This window comes from Calonectris borealis, chromosome W, assembly GCF_964195595.1.
Source record: "Calonectris borealis chromosome W, bCalBor7.hap1.2, whole genome shotgun sequence".
NCBI classification, from domain to species: Eukaryota; Metazoa; Chordata; class Aves; order Procellariiformes; family Procellariidae; genus Calonectris; species Calonectris borealis.
Window position 1 is genome coordinate 38,417,254 of NC_134351.1, and position 19,038 is coordinate 38,436,291.

The 19,038-nt window shown below is 44.2% G+C and overlaps 1 protein-coding gene across 1 annotated transcript in view; it reads right to left on the reverse strand.

Annotated features, from left to right (window-relative positions):
• LOC142074975 (alpha-methylacyl-CoA racemase-like) overlaps positions 1–18,076 on the reverse strand; it is a 46,056-nt gene extending 27,980 nt beyond the window's left edge. The window contains exons 1-3 of the mRNA XM_075135976.1: positions 18,049–18,076; positions 17,638–17,781; positions 14,888–15,048 (exon numbers count right to left, since the gene is read on the reverse strand). Coding sequence (XP_074992077.1) covers positions 14,888–15,048; positions 17,638–17,781; positions 18,049–18,076 — 333 coding nt within the window. The remainder of the gene's footprint in view (positions 1–14,887; positions 15,049–17,637; positions 17,782–18,048) is intronic.
• Between the last annotated feature and the right edge of the window lie 962 nt (positions 18,077–19,038).

Here is a 19,038-nt window from a genome sequence, read left to right on the forward strand (position 1 = left end):
TCGCCTGGACGAGGACTGAAGTCTTTTCGCATATCTTGCAGCTCACTCAGGGATAGGGATCGAGTGGTTACCATCTCGTTTACGGGTTCTGCTCTTCCTCCTTGTCCTGGTTTCGGCTGGGATAGGGTTAAATTTCTTCCTAGTGCTGTGTTTTGGATTTAGTATGAGGATGATGTTGATAACACACTGATGTTTTCAGTTGTTGCTAAGTACCCTGTTAGTCCAAGGACAGCTCCCATGCCTACTGACTGAGCTAGGTACACAAGATGGGAGGGAACATAACCAGGACAGCAGGCCCAGCTGGCTAATGGGGTATTCCATACCATGTGACGTCATGCTCAGTATATGAATGGTAGGCGTGATCCAGGAAGTACCGATCGCTACTTGGTTATCGGTCAGCGCGGGTGGTGAGCAATTGCATTGTGCATCACTCATTTTGTATATTCTATCATTATTTATTATCATTATTCTCCCTTTTCTGTTCTATTAAACTGTCTTTATCTCAACCCACGAGTTTTTCTCACTCTTACCCTTCCGATTCTCTCCCCGTCCCACTGGGGGGGTGGGGTGAGTGAGCGAGGGGCTGCGTGGTATTTGGCTGCCTGCCAGGTTAAACCACGACAGTCCTTTTTGGCGCCCAACGTGGGGCACGAAGGGTTGAGATAACGATAGATCTGACCAAAGTGTGTTAAGGCAAAATTGTTATAAGCATCCATTATATTGATTGGTCACAATGTTGATGTATTGGCTGTCAAAGTTGTGGGGCTGGCTCTCAATGTTGGGTCATGTAATACCTTGCTTGCAGTATATGTTCCCTTTTGTGCTGTTTATCATTATTCGGAACTGGGCCAAGATTATCATTTTGTTGCTGTTTTATGAGGTGATAAAATCATTGGTCGTAAGTCTAATCTGGTATCTGTACTCGGCACTGCCGTCATTACTGTACCTCGGGAACCACCTCTTAGAAATTATTGGTAATTGCACTTGTTTCTCCTCGGAGAATGAATTTTAGGTGGGAGACGGGATGGGACACTCTCTCCCACTTGTTCATCTTCCCTTCCATATCGTCAGAAACTCCTTTTTCTTCTATCCTCTTCACAAAGATGTCCACAATATTCCCTGAGAATTTTGAATATCCTTGGGATGCTCAAACAAGCATGTTCATATTGGTACTATGTCTCCTGAATGTGGTTCAGGCCTTGTTTAGGGTTAAACAACTATTCAGGAATACTGTCCAGAGATCAACCCTCAGGAACAAGAAAAGAGGGAGGGCAAGCAGCGGTGCCTCATCGGGGAGGGCGGAGCGGCGAGTCTCGGGGGCGGCTACAGACACGGTGGCTACTCAAAACCCCACGACAGGCACTGCGGCTACTCCAACCCCCACGACAACCCCTGTGGCTACTCAAACCCCGGCAACAGTCACCGTAGCTTCTCCAACCCCTGCGACAGGCACTGCAGCCACTCAAGCTCCGGCAACAGGCACTACAGTTACTCCAACCCCCATGACAAGCACTGCAGCTACCCAAACCCCAGCAACAGGCACTACAGCTGAACCAGAGGACCAACCCTTGCTGGTATCCGTTGCCCCTGTACAGAAGAGGAAATCTTGGAAGCGGAGATCAGGTCGTTTAGAAAGGGATGATGAAAGAGCAGGGCCATCACAAGGAGAGGAGGAGGAAGAGGAAGAACTCATAAACGAGACGGAAACCACCCGATCCCTATCCCTGAGTGAGCTGCGAGATATGCGGAAAGATTTCAGCCGTCGTCCAGGCGAGCACATTGTTACCTGGCTGCTTCGATGCTGGGATAATGGGGCCAGTAGCCTGGAATTGGAGGGGAAGGAAGCCAAACAGCTGGGATCCCTTGCTATGGAAGGAGGCATTGACAAAGCAATTGGAAAAGGGACACAGGTCCTCAGCCTCTGGAGGCGACTGCTGTCAGGCGTGAAGGAAAGATATCCCTTCAAGGAAGATGTTATATATCGCCCAAGCAAATGGACCACTATGGAGAGAGGAATCCAGTACCTGAGAGAACTAGGCGTGCTGGAGGTGGTTTATAGTGACCTGAACGACAACCAAACGCCCAAAGATCCAGATGACGTCCAGTGCACGCGACCCATGTGGCGGAAGTTGGTACGGAGCGCACCAGCATCGTACGCCAGTTCGTTGGCAGTACTGTGCTGGAAAGAGGAAGAAGCACCAACGGTGGATGAGGTGGTTAGCAGACTTCGGGATTTTGAAGAAACTATCTCCTCCTCCCTTGTCTCGGCTGTAGAGAAACTGTCCCGAGAGGTCCAGCAACTCAAAGACAATAGGTCCTATTCTCCACCTGTACGGACCAGTATCTCAGCCATTAGGAGTCAGCGTTTTTCTCCTCAAGAGAGAGGATATAGAAGGTACACACCACGGGGCACCCTGTGGTTTTACCTGCGTGACCATGGAGAGGACATGAGGCAGTGGGATGGAAAACCTACCTTGACCCTAGAGGCACGAGTACGTGAGTTGCAAGGAAAAACAATCACACAAGGGGGTTCTCTCAGGAAAAATGCTGCTCCAGTTTTCAGGAAAACCCTGTCTCACGACGGTCCAGTTTCCAGTGAACAGTTCCCCAGACAGAGTAGAAGGCTGATCTTACTTTGGACTGTAATGAAGGAATTCTTGACTCATGTTTGCAAGAAGTGAGAAGCGGATACTATGACCAGAACTAGAGGGGCCCTGCCTCCGGCCAGGTGGAGGAAAGGGACAACCGGGTTTACTGGACTGTGTGGATTCGATGGCCTGGCACATCAGAGCCACAGGAGTATAAGGCTCTCGTAGACACTGGTGCACAGTGCACCCTAATGCCATCAAGGTATAAAGGGGCAGAACCCATCTGTATTTCTGGAGTGACAGGGGGATCCCAAGAGTTAACTGTATTGGAGGCCGAAGTGAGCCTAACCGGGAACGAGTGGCAGAAGCACCCCATTGTGACTGGCCCAGAGGCTCCGTGCATCCTTGGCATAGACTACCTCAGGAGAGGGTATTTTAAGGACCCAAAAGGGTATCGGTGGGCTTTTGGTATAGCTGCCCTGGAGACAGAGGAAATTAAACAGCTGTCCACCTTGCCCGGTCTCTCAGAGGACCCTTCTGTTGTGGGGTTGTTGAGGGTTGAAGAACAACAGGTACCAATCGCTACCACAACAGTGCATCGGCGACAATACCGCACCAACCGAGATTCCTTGATCCCTATCCATGAGCTGATTCGTCGACTGGAGAGCCAAGGAGTGATCAGCAAGACTCGCTCACCCTTCAACAGTCCCATATGGCCAGTGCGAAAGTCTAATGGGGAGTGGAGACTAACAGTAGACTACCGTGGCCTGAACGAAGTCACGCCGCCACTGAGTGCTGCCGTGCCGGACATGCTAGAACTCCAATACGAACTGGAGTCAAAGGCAGCCAAGTGGTACGCCACAATTGACATTGCTAATGCCTTCTTCTCCATCCCTTTGGCGGCAGAGTGCAGGCCACAGTTTGCTTTCACTTGGAGGGGCGTCCAGTACACCTGGAACCGACTGCCCCAGGGGTGGAAACACAGCCCTACCATTTGCCATGGACTGATCCACACCGCACTGGAACAGGGTGAGGCTCCAGAACACCTGCAATACATTGATGACATCATCGTGTGGGGCGACACAGCAGAAGAAGTTTTTGAGAAAGGGGAGAGAATAATTCAAAATCCTTCTGAAAGCCGGTTTTGCCATAAAACAAAGTAAGGTCAAGGGACCTGCACAGGAGATCCAGTTTTTAGGAATAAAATGGCACGATGGTCGTCGTCAGATCCCAATGGATGTGATCAACAAAATAACAGCCATGTCCCCACCAACTAGCAAAAGGGAAACACAAGCTTTCTTAGGCGTTGTGGGTTTTTGGAGAATGCATATTCCAAATTACAGTCAGATCGTAAGCCCTCTCTATCAAGTGACCAGGAAGAAGAACGACTTCAAATGGGGCCCTGAGCAACGACAAGCCTTTGAACAAATTAAACAGGAGATAGTTCAGGCAGTAGCCCTTGGGCCAGTCTGAGCAGGACAAGATGTGAAGAATGTGCTCTACACCGCAGCCGGGGAGAATGGCCCTACCTGGAGCCTCTGGCAGAAAGCACCAGGGGAGACTCGAGGTCGACCCTTAGGGTTCTGGAGTTGGGGATACAGAGGATCCGAGGCCCACTACACTCCAACTGAGAAGGAGATATTGGCAGCATATGAAGGGGTTCGAGCTGCTTTGGAAGTGGTTGGTACTGAAGCACAGCTCCTCCTGGCACCCCGACTGCCAGTGCTGGGCTGGATGTTCAAAGGGAGGGTCCCCTCTACACATCATGCAACCGATGCTACGTGGAGTAAGTGGGTCGCGCTGATCACACAACGGGCTCCTTGGTTATCGGTCAGCGCGGGTGGTGAGCAATTGCATTGTACATCACTCATTTTGTATATTCTGTCATTATTTATTATCATTATTCTCCCTTTTCTGTTCTATTAAACTGTCTTTATCTCAACCCACGAGTTTTTCTCACTCTTACCCTTCCGATTCTCTCCCCGTCCCACTGGGGGGGCGGGGGGAGTGAGTGAGCGGCTGCGTGGTATTTGGCTGCCTGCCAGGTTAAACCACGACACTCCTCCTGATGGCCCTGGTTCATTTTCATCCCTTACTAAACGAGCTGATTTTCTTGTGCATTTTTGTTTTTTGTATAGGGGCGACTGATACCGGCATGGGTTGGTTCCCTGTTGCAGGGGGCGGAGTAGCTGCTGTGCCTGCCCTGGGGGGTGGGGTAGCCACAGGGCCTGTTGCTTTGTCATCATATGCAGAGACCTTCTCTTCCCCTTGGGGTTCTGAGTGGTGTTAAATAGGGCTTGACAGACATGGGCCAGGCCCCAGCACATTGCAGTGATTTGTGTCTCCCTAGAATGGCCAGGGTGACAGCATACTTCTTCCAAATATTCTACTAATTTTTCAGGATTCTGCACTTGTTTAGGGGTGAAGTTCCAGAACACTGGCAGTGCCTACCGTCCTAGGCATTTGCCCATGCTATCCCACTCGCCCTGCCACTCATAACTATCCAGCCTTGGGGCAGATCTCTGGATGACATTCTTAAATTGCTTACTAACCTTGGATAAAACCAAAACAATATTCCCAAGGAGTACCAATAGATGTATCTTAACTACCCAGGGATGTTCAAGGTACTGGCAAGTTATTTTAACGAAGGAGACGACACCATAGAGGAAGATAGTGAGGGTGCCATTCTCCATTCCTCCATAAAAAATCTCTCGGAGGAAAAGGTATAATTGCTAATGGTCTCCATGAGGTGGTACCCGAAATACAGTAATGGCTTCATTACGAATCCCAAATACCAAATAACCCCCAATGCCAGCGTTTTAGTAACAAATCTCCCAGGCAAAACATCATTAATCACGGCAGAGCACAACAGACTAGTAAAAAGACAGTAAAAAGAAGAGCATGGTGCAGAATAAATTAATATCTTAAGAGATATAAATTCCTTAATATGCTCTAATTAATCTGTTTTTATCTCAACCCTTCGCCGCCCCACGTTGGGCACCAAAAAGGACTGTCGTGGTTTAACCCCAGCCAGCAAATAAACCCCACGCAGCCGCTCGCTCAGCCCCCCAGCTCTGATGGGATGGGGGAGAGAATCGGGAGGGCACAAGTAGGAAAACTCCCGGGTTGAGATAAAAACAGTTTAATAATTGAAATAAACCAAAGTAGAACAGTAATAATAACAAAGAGAAGAACAACAATAACAGAATCATAGAATCATAGAATCATTAAGGTTGGAAAAGACCTCTAAGATCATCGAGTCCAACCATCAACCCAACACCACCATACCCACTACACCATGTCCCTAAGCGCCACATCTACACGTCTTTTAAATACTTCCAGGGATGGTGACTCAACCACTTCCCTGGGCAGCCTGTTCCAAGGCCTGACCACTCTTTCAGTAAAGAAATTTCTCCTAATGTCCAGTCTAAACCTCCCTTGGTGCAACTTGAGGCCATTTCCTCTCGTCCTATCGCTAGTTACTTGGCAGAAGAGACCAACACCCACCTCCTACACCCTCCTTTCAGGTAGTTGTAGAGCGCGATGAGGTCTCCCCTCAGCCTCCTCTTCTCCGGACTAAACAACCCCAGTTCCCTCAGCTGCTCCTCATAAGACTTGTGCTCCAGGCCCTTCACCAGCTTCATTGCCCTTCTCTGGACATGCTCCAACACCTCCATGTCTTTCTTGTAGTGAGGGGCCCAAAACTGAACACAGTATTCGAGGTGCGAATATACAGAATATACAAAGCAGGCAATGCACAATGCAACTGCTCACCGACCGCGTGTCACGAACCGGGGTCGAGCCCCCCCACACACCTGGTTTTTATACTGAGCATGATGCCACATGGTATAGAATACCCCATTGGCCAGCTGGGTCCACCATCCCGGCTGTGCTCCCCCCTCCCGGTGCAAGCACCACCCAGCAACAGCCAAAGCATCAATGGGCCATCAACGCTCCTTTCATACCAAACCCAAAACACAGCACACCCCCCAAGCTACTGGGAAGAAAGTTAACTCTGTCCCAGCCAGAACCAGGACACAAGTGTTGCTGACGACCTTTACTGCAATCAAGACCAAAGAGCAGACACCCTGGATACACTGTTCTTGTTTGAGAAAGCTCCACCAGGAGAATGGACTTCTGAGAGGACAGGACCATTAAAGCTGAAACTCTCTCGAATGTAGCAAATTGCACTTGGAACTTTGACATATTATACACTGATATTAACTTTTGAGTAAGGAATGAAAACATTAAGAGACTTGATATTCCTTTGTTGCTTTTGGATAGAACTATTCCATGAGGGGTCAGGGAATCCATGGAAAGGAAACCTACATATAGACTTGTTATAAAGAACAGTCCAGATCGCTAATAAATCAGATTGTTGGGCCTGTACTCATTTTCCGGAGCATTCAAAGAAGGGAGTTCCCTTAATTGGAATCCCTATACTAGCTACTATATCTTGGAACACTTTATGGATAAACACCTCTTTTAACATAAGTAGGGAAATGAAAGAACAGGAATGGTTAATTGAGACCCCAACTCCAGAACAAAAAATATTGTACATGTGTACAACAGTTTAACCCCCCAAAAGGAATGGACAAAATCAGGTGCCTAACAAAGACTGACTTTGTTGGAAATTATTCTCAATGCAATAAGAATATAAATTTCGGAGGTTTAAGACCTGTTGAATCTTTTGAATGGCCGGTACCTGAAGGAAGAGGTTGGTATTGGATTTGTGGAAACAAGGCCCGTAAGGTCTTGCCACCAAATTGGTCAGGGATATGTGCTTTGGGAGCAGTAGTACCACACATTACTGTGGTTGAGAAATTAGAATCTAAAATGTGGCTAAGAACATATCTTCGAAGAAGTAAGAGAGCTGGAAATAACTCATTAGCAGATAGACCCACCAGGTTCTGACTTGCGGAAACCAGACTCCACAATCTATGAGATTGTAAAGTAGGTATGTTTATTCAGCGCTAGGCAGCACGGGGGGTAGTCCCACCAAAGTCGTGCGCGCCTCAACGCGGCACTTACCATAAATATATACAGTAAAATATTACATATTCATAGAGTTTCGTATTACGCTTATACATATGCATGACCTGTCCCTGCTTTGTATTAAAATGAGTTCCAAGAAGTCATTTCCATAGACCCCTCCCATCTGCGCTTGCGCATTGCCTCCTAGTGGTGGTCGTCGGGGGTCGTGGGGATGAAGGCTGATAGTTCCTCTTCGTCACCGCTAGTAACCTTTTGTTCTTGCGCAGGCTCAGTTGTCCTCTTACTTTTGTCCAAACCGCAGGGTCAGTTTTAGCTGGCTTCTTGAGACAAGTTTTTAGTCCTTATCAGGAACTGTCCTTGTGAGGCGCCTCAGTTAATTTACACAACAAAGTATCAGACTAATCCTTTAACTACTATCAATCACTCTACTACCTTAACCCCTTCTCTCAGTTCCATTCTTTTGCACGATGGTTTATCCCATGGTTAGGAGTTGGTGAACTAGAGAAAGCTATAGTAAATATATCTGCTATGGTTGAGAAAATTGGGAACGAAACCTATGACGCTATAAAGGCCTTGCAGGAAGAAGTGTCTGAATTGGCAGAAATAACCCTTCAGAATAGAATGGCTTTGGACATGATGTTAACCTCTCAAGGAGGAGTATGCACAATGCTAAACACAAGCTGTTGTGTATACGTAGATCAAAGTGGTAGAATTTCTACTCATTTAGAAGAAATTTGGAAACAGACAAAATTGCTCCATGAAATACAGAAAGATGACACTTCATATGGACTTGGGGAAACATTCAAATGGTTAACCTCCTGGATTCCCGACCTTAGTCAATGGGTGAGAAAGTTATTAGGTATTCTTATGATTGCTATATTGGGCTTTGTTTGCATATATGTAATAATACAGTGTTTTTGGAAATGTTGTTCTATAATTGGAAACCAAAGTTCTGAGAAGGTGAGACTAATATAAGAGGAACTACAGTGAAGTTCTCCTTCTATAGCCTCAAAGGAGCTTAATTTATTGAGGGATATAGCTTTAACTATATACCCTCAAAAGAAAAGGAAGGATTGATAGGGATTAATGTCAAATAAGAAGGAACAATGAAGAGATTTACAGTTCTTTGGCTGAAATGATGCAGATGGTTAGGAACAACTTGTGAATAGGCCGACCTGACACATAGTAGATAAAAAGGCCTTGAAACTTAGTATTCTAGATAAGGAGGCCAACCTTGTATCTTGAGTAGAACAGATAAGAGAGTGGTGCTAGTGAGAATTGCTCTAATTAAGCCAGGAGCTAAAACTAAGCATGCGTGAAGACTGAGACTTTTGCATATGTTAATGATTTCTGGGAAATGTAATGATTATGTATACTCTAACTGTATATATGTACCTGCTTTCTAAAACTCCAAATTGAGTCTTAGAGAGTTTGTCAGGAACTTCTTCGTTTCAAGTGTCTACTTTTTATGCAGTGCATCAATAACACTGGACACTTTGAACAAGTGATGCAAATCTAGCCCTTGGCCTGATCCTCTCTACCCTCTTTTTGTATCAGTTTAGTTTCACTAACTAGAGGAGTTCCTCATGTGCATATCATAAGAATGCTCCCAAGCCATTTTTCAGCTTTCAGCATACTAATTAGAAATAAAAGATATATAACAAATTACTGTATCAAAAATTTCTGATCTCAGTCTAGAATTACTAACCTCAAAGACAAGAAATAATTAAATTTTTTGGATGACTTGAGAAAAATAGACATTGCAATAAAAAGAAGAAACAAACAAGTGGTCAGTAAAACAATCCACTGAGTAAGATGAAAACTTAATAAAAGTAATCCTAAGGACACAAAGCTGCTAAAAGAGAAATGAATTTTCCCTCTTCTGCCTTAGAAAATTCCACCATGTGTCAGAGTCGTTAACATATTCAGACTACCTAAACTGTACAGCAACTTAAGTAATAGGCCTATTAAATAAAAAAGAATGTTAAAACGAAATGACAGCTTAAATGCTGCAGTATTGTGATTGTAAAAATATCTACTTCCATGAAACAAACTTAGAAATAAAAATAGGCTCATCAACCCAGTTTATTTAACTGTCTTTGCTTTTGATGATGCATGTATGTTTTTCATCAACTGTCTCACTGAAAGTATGTTCAGGTGAAAGGAACATAACAAAATGCCAGGTAAAGTACATTGTCCTGGTTTCGGCTGGGATGGAGTTGATTTTCTTCCTATTAACTGGTATAGTGCTGTGTTTTGGATGTAGTATGAGAATAATGTTGATGACACACTGATGTTTTAGTTGTTGCTGAGTAGTGTTTATGCTAGTCAAGGACTTTTCAGCTTCCTGTGCTCTGCTGGGTGCGCGAGGGGCTGGGAGGGAGCGTGGCCGGGACGGCTGGCCCAGCTGGCCAATGGGCTATTCCGTACCATATGACGTCATGCTCAGCATATAAGGATGGGCGAAGAAGAAGGAAGGGGGGGACGTTCGGCGTGATGGCGTTTGTCTTCCCAAGTAACCGTTATGCATGATGGAGCCCTGCTTTCCTGGAGATGGCTGAACACCTGCCTGCCGATGGGAAGCAGGGAATGAATTCCTTGTTTTGCTTGGCTTGCGTGCGCGGCTTTTGCTTTACCTATGTCCTGGTTTTGGCTGGGATGGAGTTGATTTTCTTCCTATTAACTGGTATAGTGCTGTGTTTTGGATGTAGTGTGAGAATAATGTTGATGACACACTGATGTTTTGGTTGTTGCTAGGTATTGTTTACGCTAGTCAAGGACTTTTCATCTTCCCATGCCCTGCCAGATGTGCAGGGGGCTGGGAGGGAGCGTGGCCAGGACGGCTGGCCCAGCTGGCCAATAGGCTATTCCATACCATATGACGTCATGCTCAGCATATAAGGCTGGGTGAAGAAGAAGGAGGGGGGGGGCATTCGGAGTGATGGCGTGTGTCTTCCCAAGTAACTGTTACGCGTGATGGAGCCCTGCTTTCCTGGAGATGGCTGAACACCTGCCTGCTGATGGGAAGTGGTGAATGAATTCCTTGTTTTGCTTTGCTTGCGTGCGCGGCTTTTGCTTTCCCTATTAAACTGTCTTTATCTCAACCCACGAGTTTTTCTCACTTTTACCCTTCTGATTCTCTCCCCCATCCCACCCAGCGGGGGGGGTGAGCGAGTGGCTGCGTGGTATTTGGCTGCTGCCAGGTTAAACCACGACAACCTATTAAACTGTCTTTATCTCAACCCATGAGTTTTTTCACTTTTACCATTCTGATTCTCTCCCCCATCCCATTGTGGGGGGAGTGAGCGAGCGGCTGTGCAGGGCTTAGTTGCTGGCTGGGGTTAAACCACGACAGTCCTTTTTGGCACCCAACGTGGGGCTCGAAGTGTTCGAGATAACAACAGGTTTGATTGGAATGTGCTAGATCAAATTTATAGCTGTTATTGCAGTTTAGCTATTAATCGTCAGGCTCCTGTGCTTGCCATGGGGCTTGCTTGCCTTACTGTATACTAGAGTCTAGCGCTCATTAGTGGCTGCTTTTTGCTTTTGCTGCTTGCTGTACTGCTGTACTGCTGATCATCTTACTGTGCTGTGCCTGGGAACATTCTGATAACAGCAATGGCCATGCACCTGGGCTAGCAGATGGCCAGGGCATCGCTGCTGTTTCTGTGTTGCTGTACTGGACAGGCTGGAATTCCAGTGTGAACTCGAGTCGAAGGGACTGTGACCTGTGGATGAGTCCACGTGGGAGCAGGACACCCCGAGGAGTCTGTGGCCGTGGATAAGCCCATGCCCGAGCAGGTACCTCTTGAAGCATCTGTGGCCATGGTTATGTCCGTGCTGCATCAGGTATACCTCTGAAGGGATTGTGGCCTAAGGATAAGTCCATGCTGGAGAAGGTACACCTCGAAGCATCTGTGGCTGTGGATAAGTCCATGCTGCAGCAGGTACACCTTGAAGCGTCAGTGGCTGTGCATGAGGTCATGCTGGAGCACCGCAAAGCATGTGGCCGTGGATAAGCCCATGACAGGGGAGGTACACCCCTGGAGGGACTGCAGCCATGGGTAAGGCCATGTTGGAGCAGGTTTACTTCTGAAGGGACTGTGGCTGTGGGTAAGGCCGCGCTGGAGCCGGTGCACCTCGAAGCGACTGTGGCTGTGGATAAGTCTATGCCACAGCAGGTATACCTCTGGAGAGACTGTGGCTCATAGATAAGGCTCCGCTTGGATCAGGTACACCCCTAAGGGACTGCAGTCTGTTGATAATTCTAAGCCAGAGCAGGGGCAAGGGGAGGAGTTCATTGCAATGTTAAACCCTATGGTCTGGCCCAAAGGGACCAGGGGTGGAGACTGTAATGAAACTACCTTTAAATTGTTGTAACCCAGGACTTGAGTTGCATGTTATGGGAATTACTATAGCAGGAACCACCTGAACCAATGGAGGACAAGCCTTACAAGAAGCAGTGCAAGTGCAGCAGTGACCCAACCCGAGCTGGCTTTGGTGCCCAGTAACTCCATGAAACACACCACCTCTCCTGTCCTGAGTGACCACCATAACAGATGGAGCCCAAAGTCATGGACTAAATGAACTCAATGGACATTTTGTGGACATTTCTGGACATTTCACAGGGGTGGTCCATAGACTAAAGGAATGATATCTGTGTATTGTATCAAAGCATGGGAAGGGGGGTGGTGGGTAACGAGAATGTATTGCATAGTGTGGGACCTGAGCATGTCATAAATGGTATGGAATAAGAGGTGGACACTGTCCTGGTTTCAGCTGTGATGGAGTTGATCTTCTTCCTATTAACTGGTATAGTACTGTGTTTTGGATTTAGTATGAGAAGAATGTTGATAACACACTGATGTTTTAGCTGTTGCTGAGCAGTGTGTTTACACTGGTCAAGGACTTTTCAGCTTCCCGTGCTCTGCTGAGTGTGCAGGGGGCTGAGAGGGAGCGTGGCCAGGACAGCTGGCCCAGCTGGCCAATGGGCTATTCCGTACCATATGACGTCATGCTCAGCATATAAAGCTGGGGGAAGAAGGAGGAAGGGGGGGACGTTCGGAGTGATGGCGTTTGTCTTCCCAAGTAACCGTTACGCGTGATGGAGCCCTGCTTTCCTGGAGATGGCTGAACACCTGCCTGCTGATGGGAAGTAGTGAATGGATTCCTTGTTTTGCTTTGCTTGCGTGCGTGGCTTTTGCTTTACCTATTAAACTGTCTTTATCTCAACCCATGAGTTTTTCTCACTTTTACCCTTCTGATTCTCTCCCCCATCCCACTGTGGGGGGAGTGAGCGAGCGGCTGTGTGGTGCTTAGTTGCCAGCTGGGGTTAAACCACAACATACATCCAGTGATATTGGACAATATTCTATACATTTCACAGGATACCCAGAACATCAGCAGGGAACTGTAAATTCCACAAGTATAATGAGACAAGAAAAAATTGAAAGAGAAGTTTTGAGGGCTTAAAAAAACCCAAACCCTTCCATTCCCGATGAGTCAGAGATCTCATTAGGATATTAGTGGACTTACATTGATTCTTCTTGTAACAAGTTCTTTTAATGACTTAAAGTACCGATAGTGAAAATAAGGTAATACTCCAAACTACAAGAAATATCTTTTTAAACATTTGAAGACTTGTCATATCTCTCCACAGTTTTTGCGTCACAAAAATACAAACTCCTTCAATCTTCTTTTGTAGGTCATGTTTTTTGACTCACAATCATTTTTGTTGTGTTTCTCAGACTTCCTCAAATTGTTCATTTTTTTTTTGAAAGATGATGGCCAGTGTCAGAAACAGTATTTTCCTGAGGCCTTATAAATTTTGAATAGATTAGAAGAATTACTTCAGAAACTGCTGGCTCTATTTCCTGTTTATACATCCTAATACAGTGTGTCTGTGTGTTTTACAACAGCATGATATTGTTGACTCATGTTCCGCTTGTGACTACTACAAACCCCCAGGATTGTACTTTAGCCAATTGTTCTCATACTACATTTGTGCAGCTAATTGTTTCTGCCTAAGAGAACTACAGAGCAGTGGTCTCCATGAATTTCAGCTAATTTTTTTCAGGTCATTTCTCCAATTTGAAAAGGTCATTTTCAATTCTAATCCAAGCATCCAACATACTTGTAATTCTTCCCACATTCATATAATCTGTAAATTTACTAAACACAATCACACATCCATCATTCAGCTTACTGGAGAAAACACTGAAAAAACCCAACAGATACCTGTGGAACCTGTGGAACTCCAGTTGATAAGTTATTCATTTTGACAATCAACTACTAATAACTATTGTCGGGGTAAAAACATTAGACCAGTTTTGCACTGATCCCATGGAATTTTCATCTAGACCATAATGCCGTGGCCTACTTCTGAGAATGTTATGTGAATTTGTCAAAAACTTACTCAAGTCAAGATAGCTAACATCTCTTGCTATTCTCCTACCTTCAAGACCTCTTCAACAAAGGGATTTTTTTTTCAATTAATATTTTTTTTCCAATTTATATTTAAGTCCAAATCATAGCCTTCACTATCACAACACTTCAAAGGAAGGTCAAATTTTAATTGCAATACTCTTTAAAAAGAAAAACAGAAAAAGAGAGAGAGAGAGAGAGAAAAAAAGACTTGCAGATAATATGGGTTTCAAGGATAAATGTAAATACATATTTTTCCTCTATGTGTAAATAGGTGGCCTTGCAGTGAAAAATTCCATAGTATTCATTATTAAGCTAATTTAGCCTTTCATTTATTCCACAGCACATTAATGCAAAGTGTTTGAAATTGATTTCTTGGCAATAATCCATGGCAGTGTAATTATTCGAGGGAACAGTGCTTCTAATAAGACATGACCTGTCACAAATTCATAAGCAGATGTATCTTGGATAAAGCTAATGCAATTCTTTATTTTATTAGGATCATCATTTTTGCTGTTATGCATTATGTTAATTGTTTATTATACACCCTATTTCCATACACCAAACTTACTAATCAAATATATACAGCTAATATTTTTTGAAGAAGGCAGACTAGTAAAAGGAAAGATAGGGAACGGCACAGGGGGAGAGCTGCAGTATGTGTCCCATGTCATAAGGATGTTATGGTAACAGTGACCTGTGAAAACTGCTTGCAGGTGAAGGAATAGCCATCTTATGAGATTACTTACTTACCCTTTCCCAAGTTCTCAATTTTAAACCCTACGAATAGCTCCAACTTCCTCCCTTTTACAGACTTAGAGTAGGAAAAAACCCAAACAAGCAAACTTAAGAACCCCCCCCTTCCTCAAGACAAAACTTACCATACTTGCATCAATGATCTGCCCTTTGCCAGATTTGGTACATTCATAAAGGGCTATAACAATGCCCATTGCGCACATGACACCTCCACCAGCAAAATCAGCCAGAAGATTTACGGATGCATAAGGATTTTCATCTTTTCTACCCAGCTTTGACAGCACACCTGATAGTAGAGCAAACAATGCAAATGTAAGTATAAAATTAATTATAAACATTAGTTTCTACATTTCTACAATTAAAGTTTCATTCTTTTCAATCTATGCAAGTATACGAGGAATAAAGCAAACTTCTACCAACAGTTTTCTGACTCTACTCCGGTTGTGTCTTAGCAAATAGTTACTCCATTCACAAAATAATAGAATATCTGAAATCATATTAGTGAAGATGCATTTAATTAAAGAGATTAATAAAAGTCTTATAGATAAACCATTGATCACTTGGCTATATAGGGACAAATTTTCATCCAAAAAACTTGTATGCAATAATTCTATATTAATACTTTGTACATGCATAGAATCTCCCACATAAGAATTCAACAGGCATTATGAACATGTCTCAAAGCAACTTTGGTAAATTTTTCTTCTTTGAATCTTTTAAAGTAAAAATGCAGAACTACAGTTTTCTGTGCACATAACCCATGAATTAACAATCATAACAAAGGATTTCACACCAACAACTTCACTTCAGTCTTATCCTCCCTCTTCAACTACCTTTGGAAAAAAAAGGTTGTGTATAAAAGGAATGGGTGAATAACACAGAAAGGTTACCTCTGATTGCATGCAACATAGACACAGGGAACCTATGTTTATGCCAGAAATCATGTAAAAATGAAAGGGAATAGAGCAAAGGCTAAGTCAGTGAATCTGTTAGCATTTCTCTGCCATCCTGAACAACCTCTTTACTGTCACCTTACTCTTTGTAGTTCCCTCATAGCTATACCCTTTGGGCAAGCAAGAAACTCTGCAGTATAATCATGTCTCTCCTATGCCTGTAGCCTAAGGTCTGAGACTTCCAGCATACACGGTCAAAATTTCCTGAGAACTGCATGATTCTGATGCGTTGTTTAGTTAGCTAATGGTATAATGCACTTCCTAAGCGCAAGCAACTGAGTGCACAGTATAAAGAAGTTTGCAAAGCTTGTAGTGCAAGCATAAAGCCCTGTCGCTGACTAAAATCTCACTTTTAACAGTCTAAAGGTCATCACAGGCACCAGCAGATTAACATATTAACTTATATCTGGAGTTTCTAATGCAAGCCATTTTTTAGTTAAAGAAAGCCAAAGCTCATCAGGAAAACACTCAAGGTGTGAGATCTCATTTTTGAGGACTGAGACCTCCCAGACACCTTGTCCAATTTCCTTTCAATTGGCAGAAAAACTTGACCTGTGAAATTTCAAGCAAAATGATTTAATTTTAGTGAAGACAGCACTAACCAAAATACTACTGATTAAATCAGCTCCAGAGAAAGAAAACAGTTCTTTCTGTAAACAGAAAGTACTACAATCTAAGGTAGTGATGGACAATACTATTTCTGTACTGACTCTTTCCCTATGTTAATAACAAATAAAACTATCACAATACTTTGAAATCATCTGGACACGAAGTCAAAAGTGTTTCAAACAAGGCATCCTTTACTCTTTCTGATTCCCTGACAATCTTACATGATGAGAGAATACAGAGCCCATCCCTGAAGAAACTTCATCCCACAACACAGTGGGTCCCCATAGAAGGTGATACCACTGGATCACCACATTTGCAGTGCCTCTGCTCTGGCCCTTTGCTGGGGATAAAAGAAATGCTCCATCCAGTGGGAAGCTGAGAAGTTTTGGCCCACTTTCTCTCCTTCCTCACAGGCTCGGAGAAGCAACAGAGACAGAAGCAGTGTGAACAGCAGTAAGTGGGGCCATGCATGACACACACATTGCTACCATCAGAGTTGGGTAATTTTGTTATTGTTTGTTACTGCATACCTGTAGAATTGTGATACTTCAAATAAGCATACTGTCTACAACACTTGAAGGAAACGTAGTATTGCAGACAAAAACCTGCTTTCCTTTTGGTTGGTATCAATGGAGAGATATTTACAGCAGAAAAGCACAAGAGAATGGTCAAATGGCTTAGGCTGCCTAGTTTTTCTTTACTCAAAAAAGCTGCTCAGACACACAAAATAATATGCAGCCCTTTTGGGATTATAAGCATACAGATTTTCTAGGAGAGAGGCCCTGAAGAAAGAAAGAAACACACATAAAAACTTCAGTCCTCCCTTTAAAGAGAAAAACTTTATTCAGATAAAATAGGACAAAGGAAGGAAAATACTGTGCAGTCTGAGAAGACATGCTGATCCAGCATAACAGCTCACTGCTGCTGCCAAAATGAACAGCCCAGTCCAGCCCGTGTTTCCTCCTTTCTTGTGCTGACTTTTTGTTTGTTGGATCCCTTAATGAACTACTTCACCTCAATAACCTGGCAGAAAAACATCCTAATTTCTCCCAGTCAGTTTTTTACTTGTGAAGGAGCTCACAGAGGGGTTAAGCAAGCACTAGAGCTGACCGGTAAGAAAGGAGCAGGGAGAAGCACAAGGAAAGAGAAGGAAACCCTCCTTTCACTGAAAGGGATGCTTTAGATCTGCTCAGCTGCTTCATCAGACTGTACCTTAGGTAATTTGAGCTATCTGCAAATAACCTTTCAATAAATTCTTGAGTCTTGATTTAAGGGGGAAAAAACCTTATTCAACAGGAAATTTTACAGCCTACCTGATAAAGCAAAATTATTGATGTCATGACCTGCAGACTTGGCATATTTTCCTGTCTGGCCAAATCCAGTAAGTCTAGCATAGATGAGTCTGGGAGTCTCCTGTAGAAGGACCTCTGGACCAAGACCAAGTTTTTCTATGACACCTTCAAAAGACAAAAGCACAGAATCCTAATTCATGTTTATTTTTAATAAGACTCAAAAAATACATGGTTCAAAGTTAAATTATACAACAGAACTGAATTGCAATTTATGAAGTAATACATTCTAATTCAGTATCCATATTACAACGTGAACAGCCAGAATGTTATAAATTACCAACATACTGCATACATTTTATTTTGAATGCAAGCCAATTAAGTGGAAATTTGTGGCATACATGCACAGCCTTTTTCATAACAGGGCAGGCCTACCATCTCTCCCCATTACACTTCTCTCCATTGCCTCTCTTATATCTTCCTTCCAGCAACAATCACATGTCTGTTCACAATTCCCTTCACCTGTTTCTGCTCTTGAATCAGCTGGTACTCATTAGGCCACCTCTTGATTCTTCTCCACATCTCCCCCTTTTTTGTTTATGATTTTGTAGCATTGCCAAAGTCCTATTCGAAACTCCCGATTCCAGAATTCTCCTCCACATCTCCCCCTTTTTTGTTCTCAATCGCCAAATTGTCCATTACATTCACTAGAACAAGTTCATATTCAAATGAAACCTGTGACCCATATTCTTTTATTGATTTGCATACCTCCTTAATCACCTCATATGGTAGACAAACTTAACATTTCTAATTCTTTTTCCTATTCTCCATCACACAGTTCACTTTCCTCTAGAACATCACTGATGTGTGTGTGTGGGTACGAATCCCCGCAGCAGATCTTCTTGGGGGGGAGGGCAGGAACAAATGGTGCTTTAGCCTCTATCACTGCAAAACTTCATCCGCCATTGGCGCAAGTTCAAATGAATCATAGAATCATACAGGTTGGAAAAGACCTCTAAGATCATCGTGTCCAACCGTCAACCCAACACCACCATGCCCACTACACCATGTCCCTAAGGGCCTCATCTACACGTCTTTTAAATACCTCCAGGGATGGTGACTCCACCACTTCCCTGGGCAGCCTGTTCCAAGGCCTGACCACTCTTTCAGTAAAGAAATTTCTCCTAATGTTCAATCTAAACCTCCCTTGGTGCAACTTGAGGCCATTTCCTCTTGTCCTATCGCTAGTTACTTGGCAGAAGAGACCAACACCCACCTCGCTACAACCTCCTTTCAGGTAGTTGTAGAGTGCGATGAGGTCTCCCCTCAGCCTCCCCTTCTCCAGACTAAACAACCCCAGTTCCCTCAGCCGCTCCTCATAAGGCTTGTGCTCCAGGCCCTTCACCAGCTTCGTTGCCCTCCTCT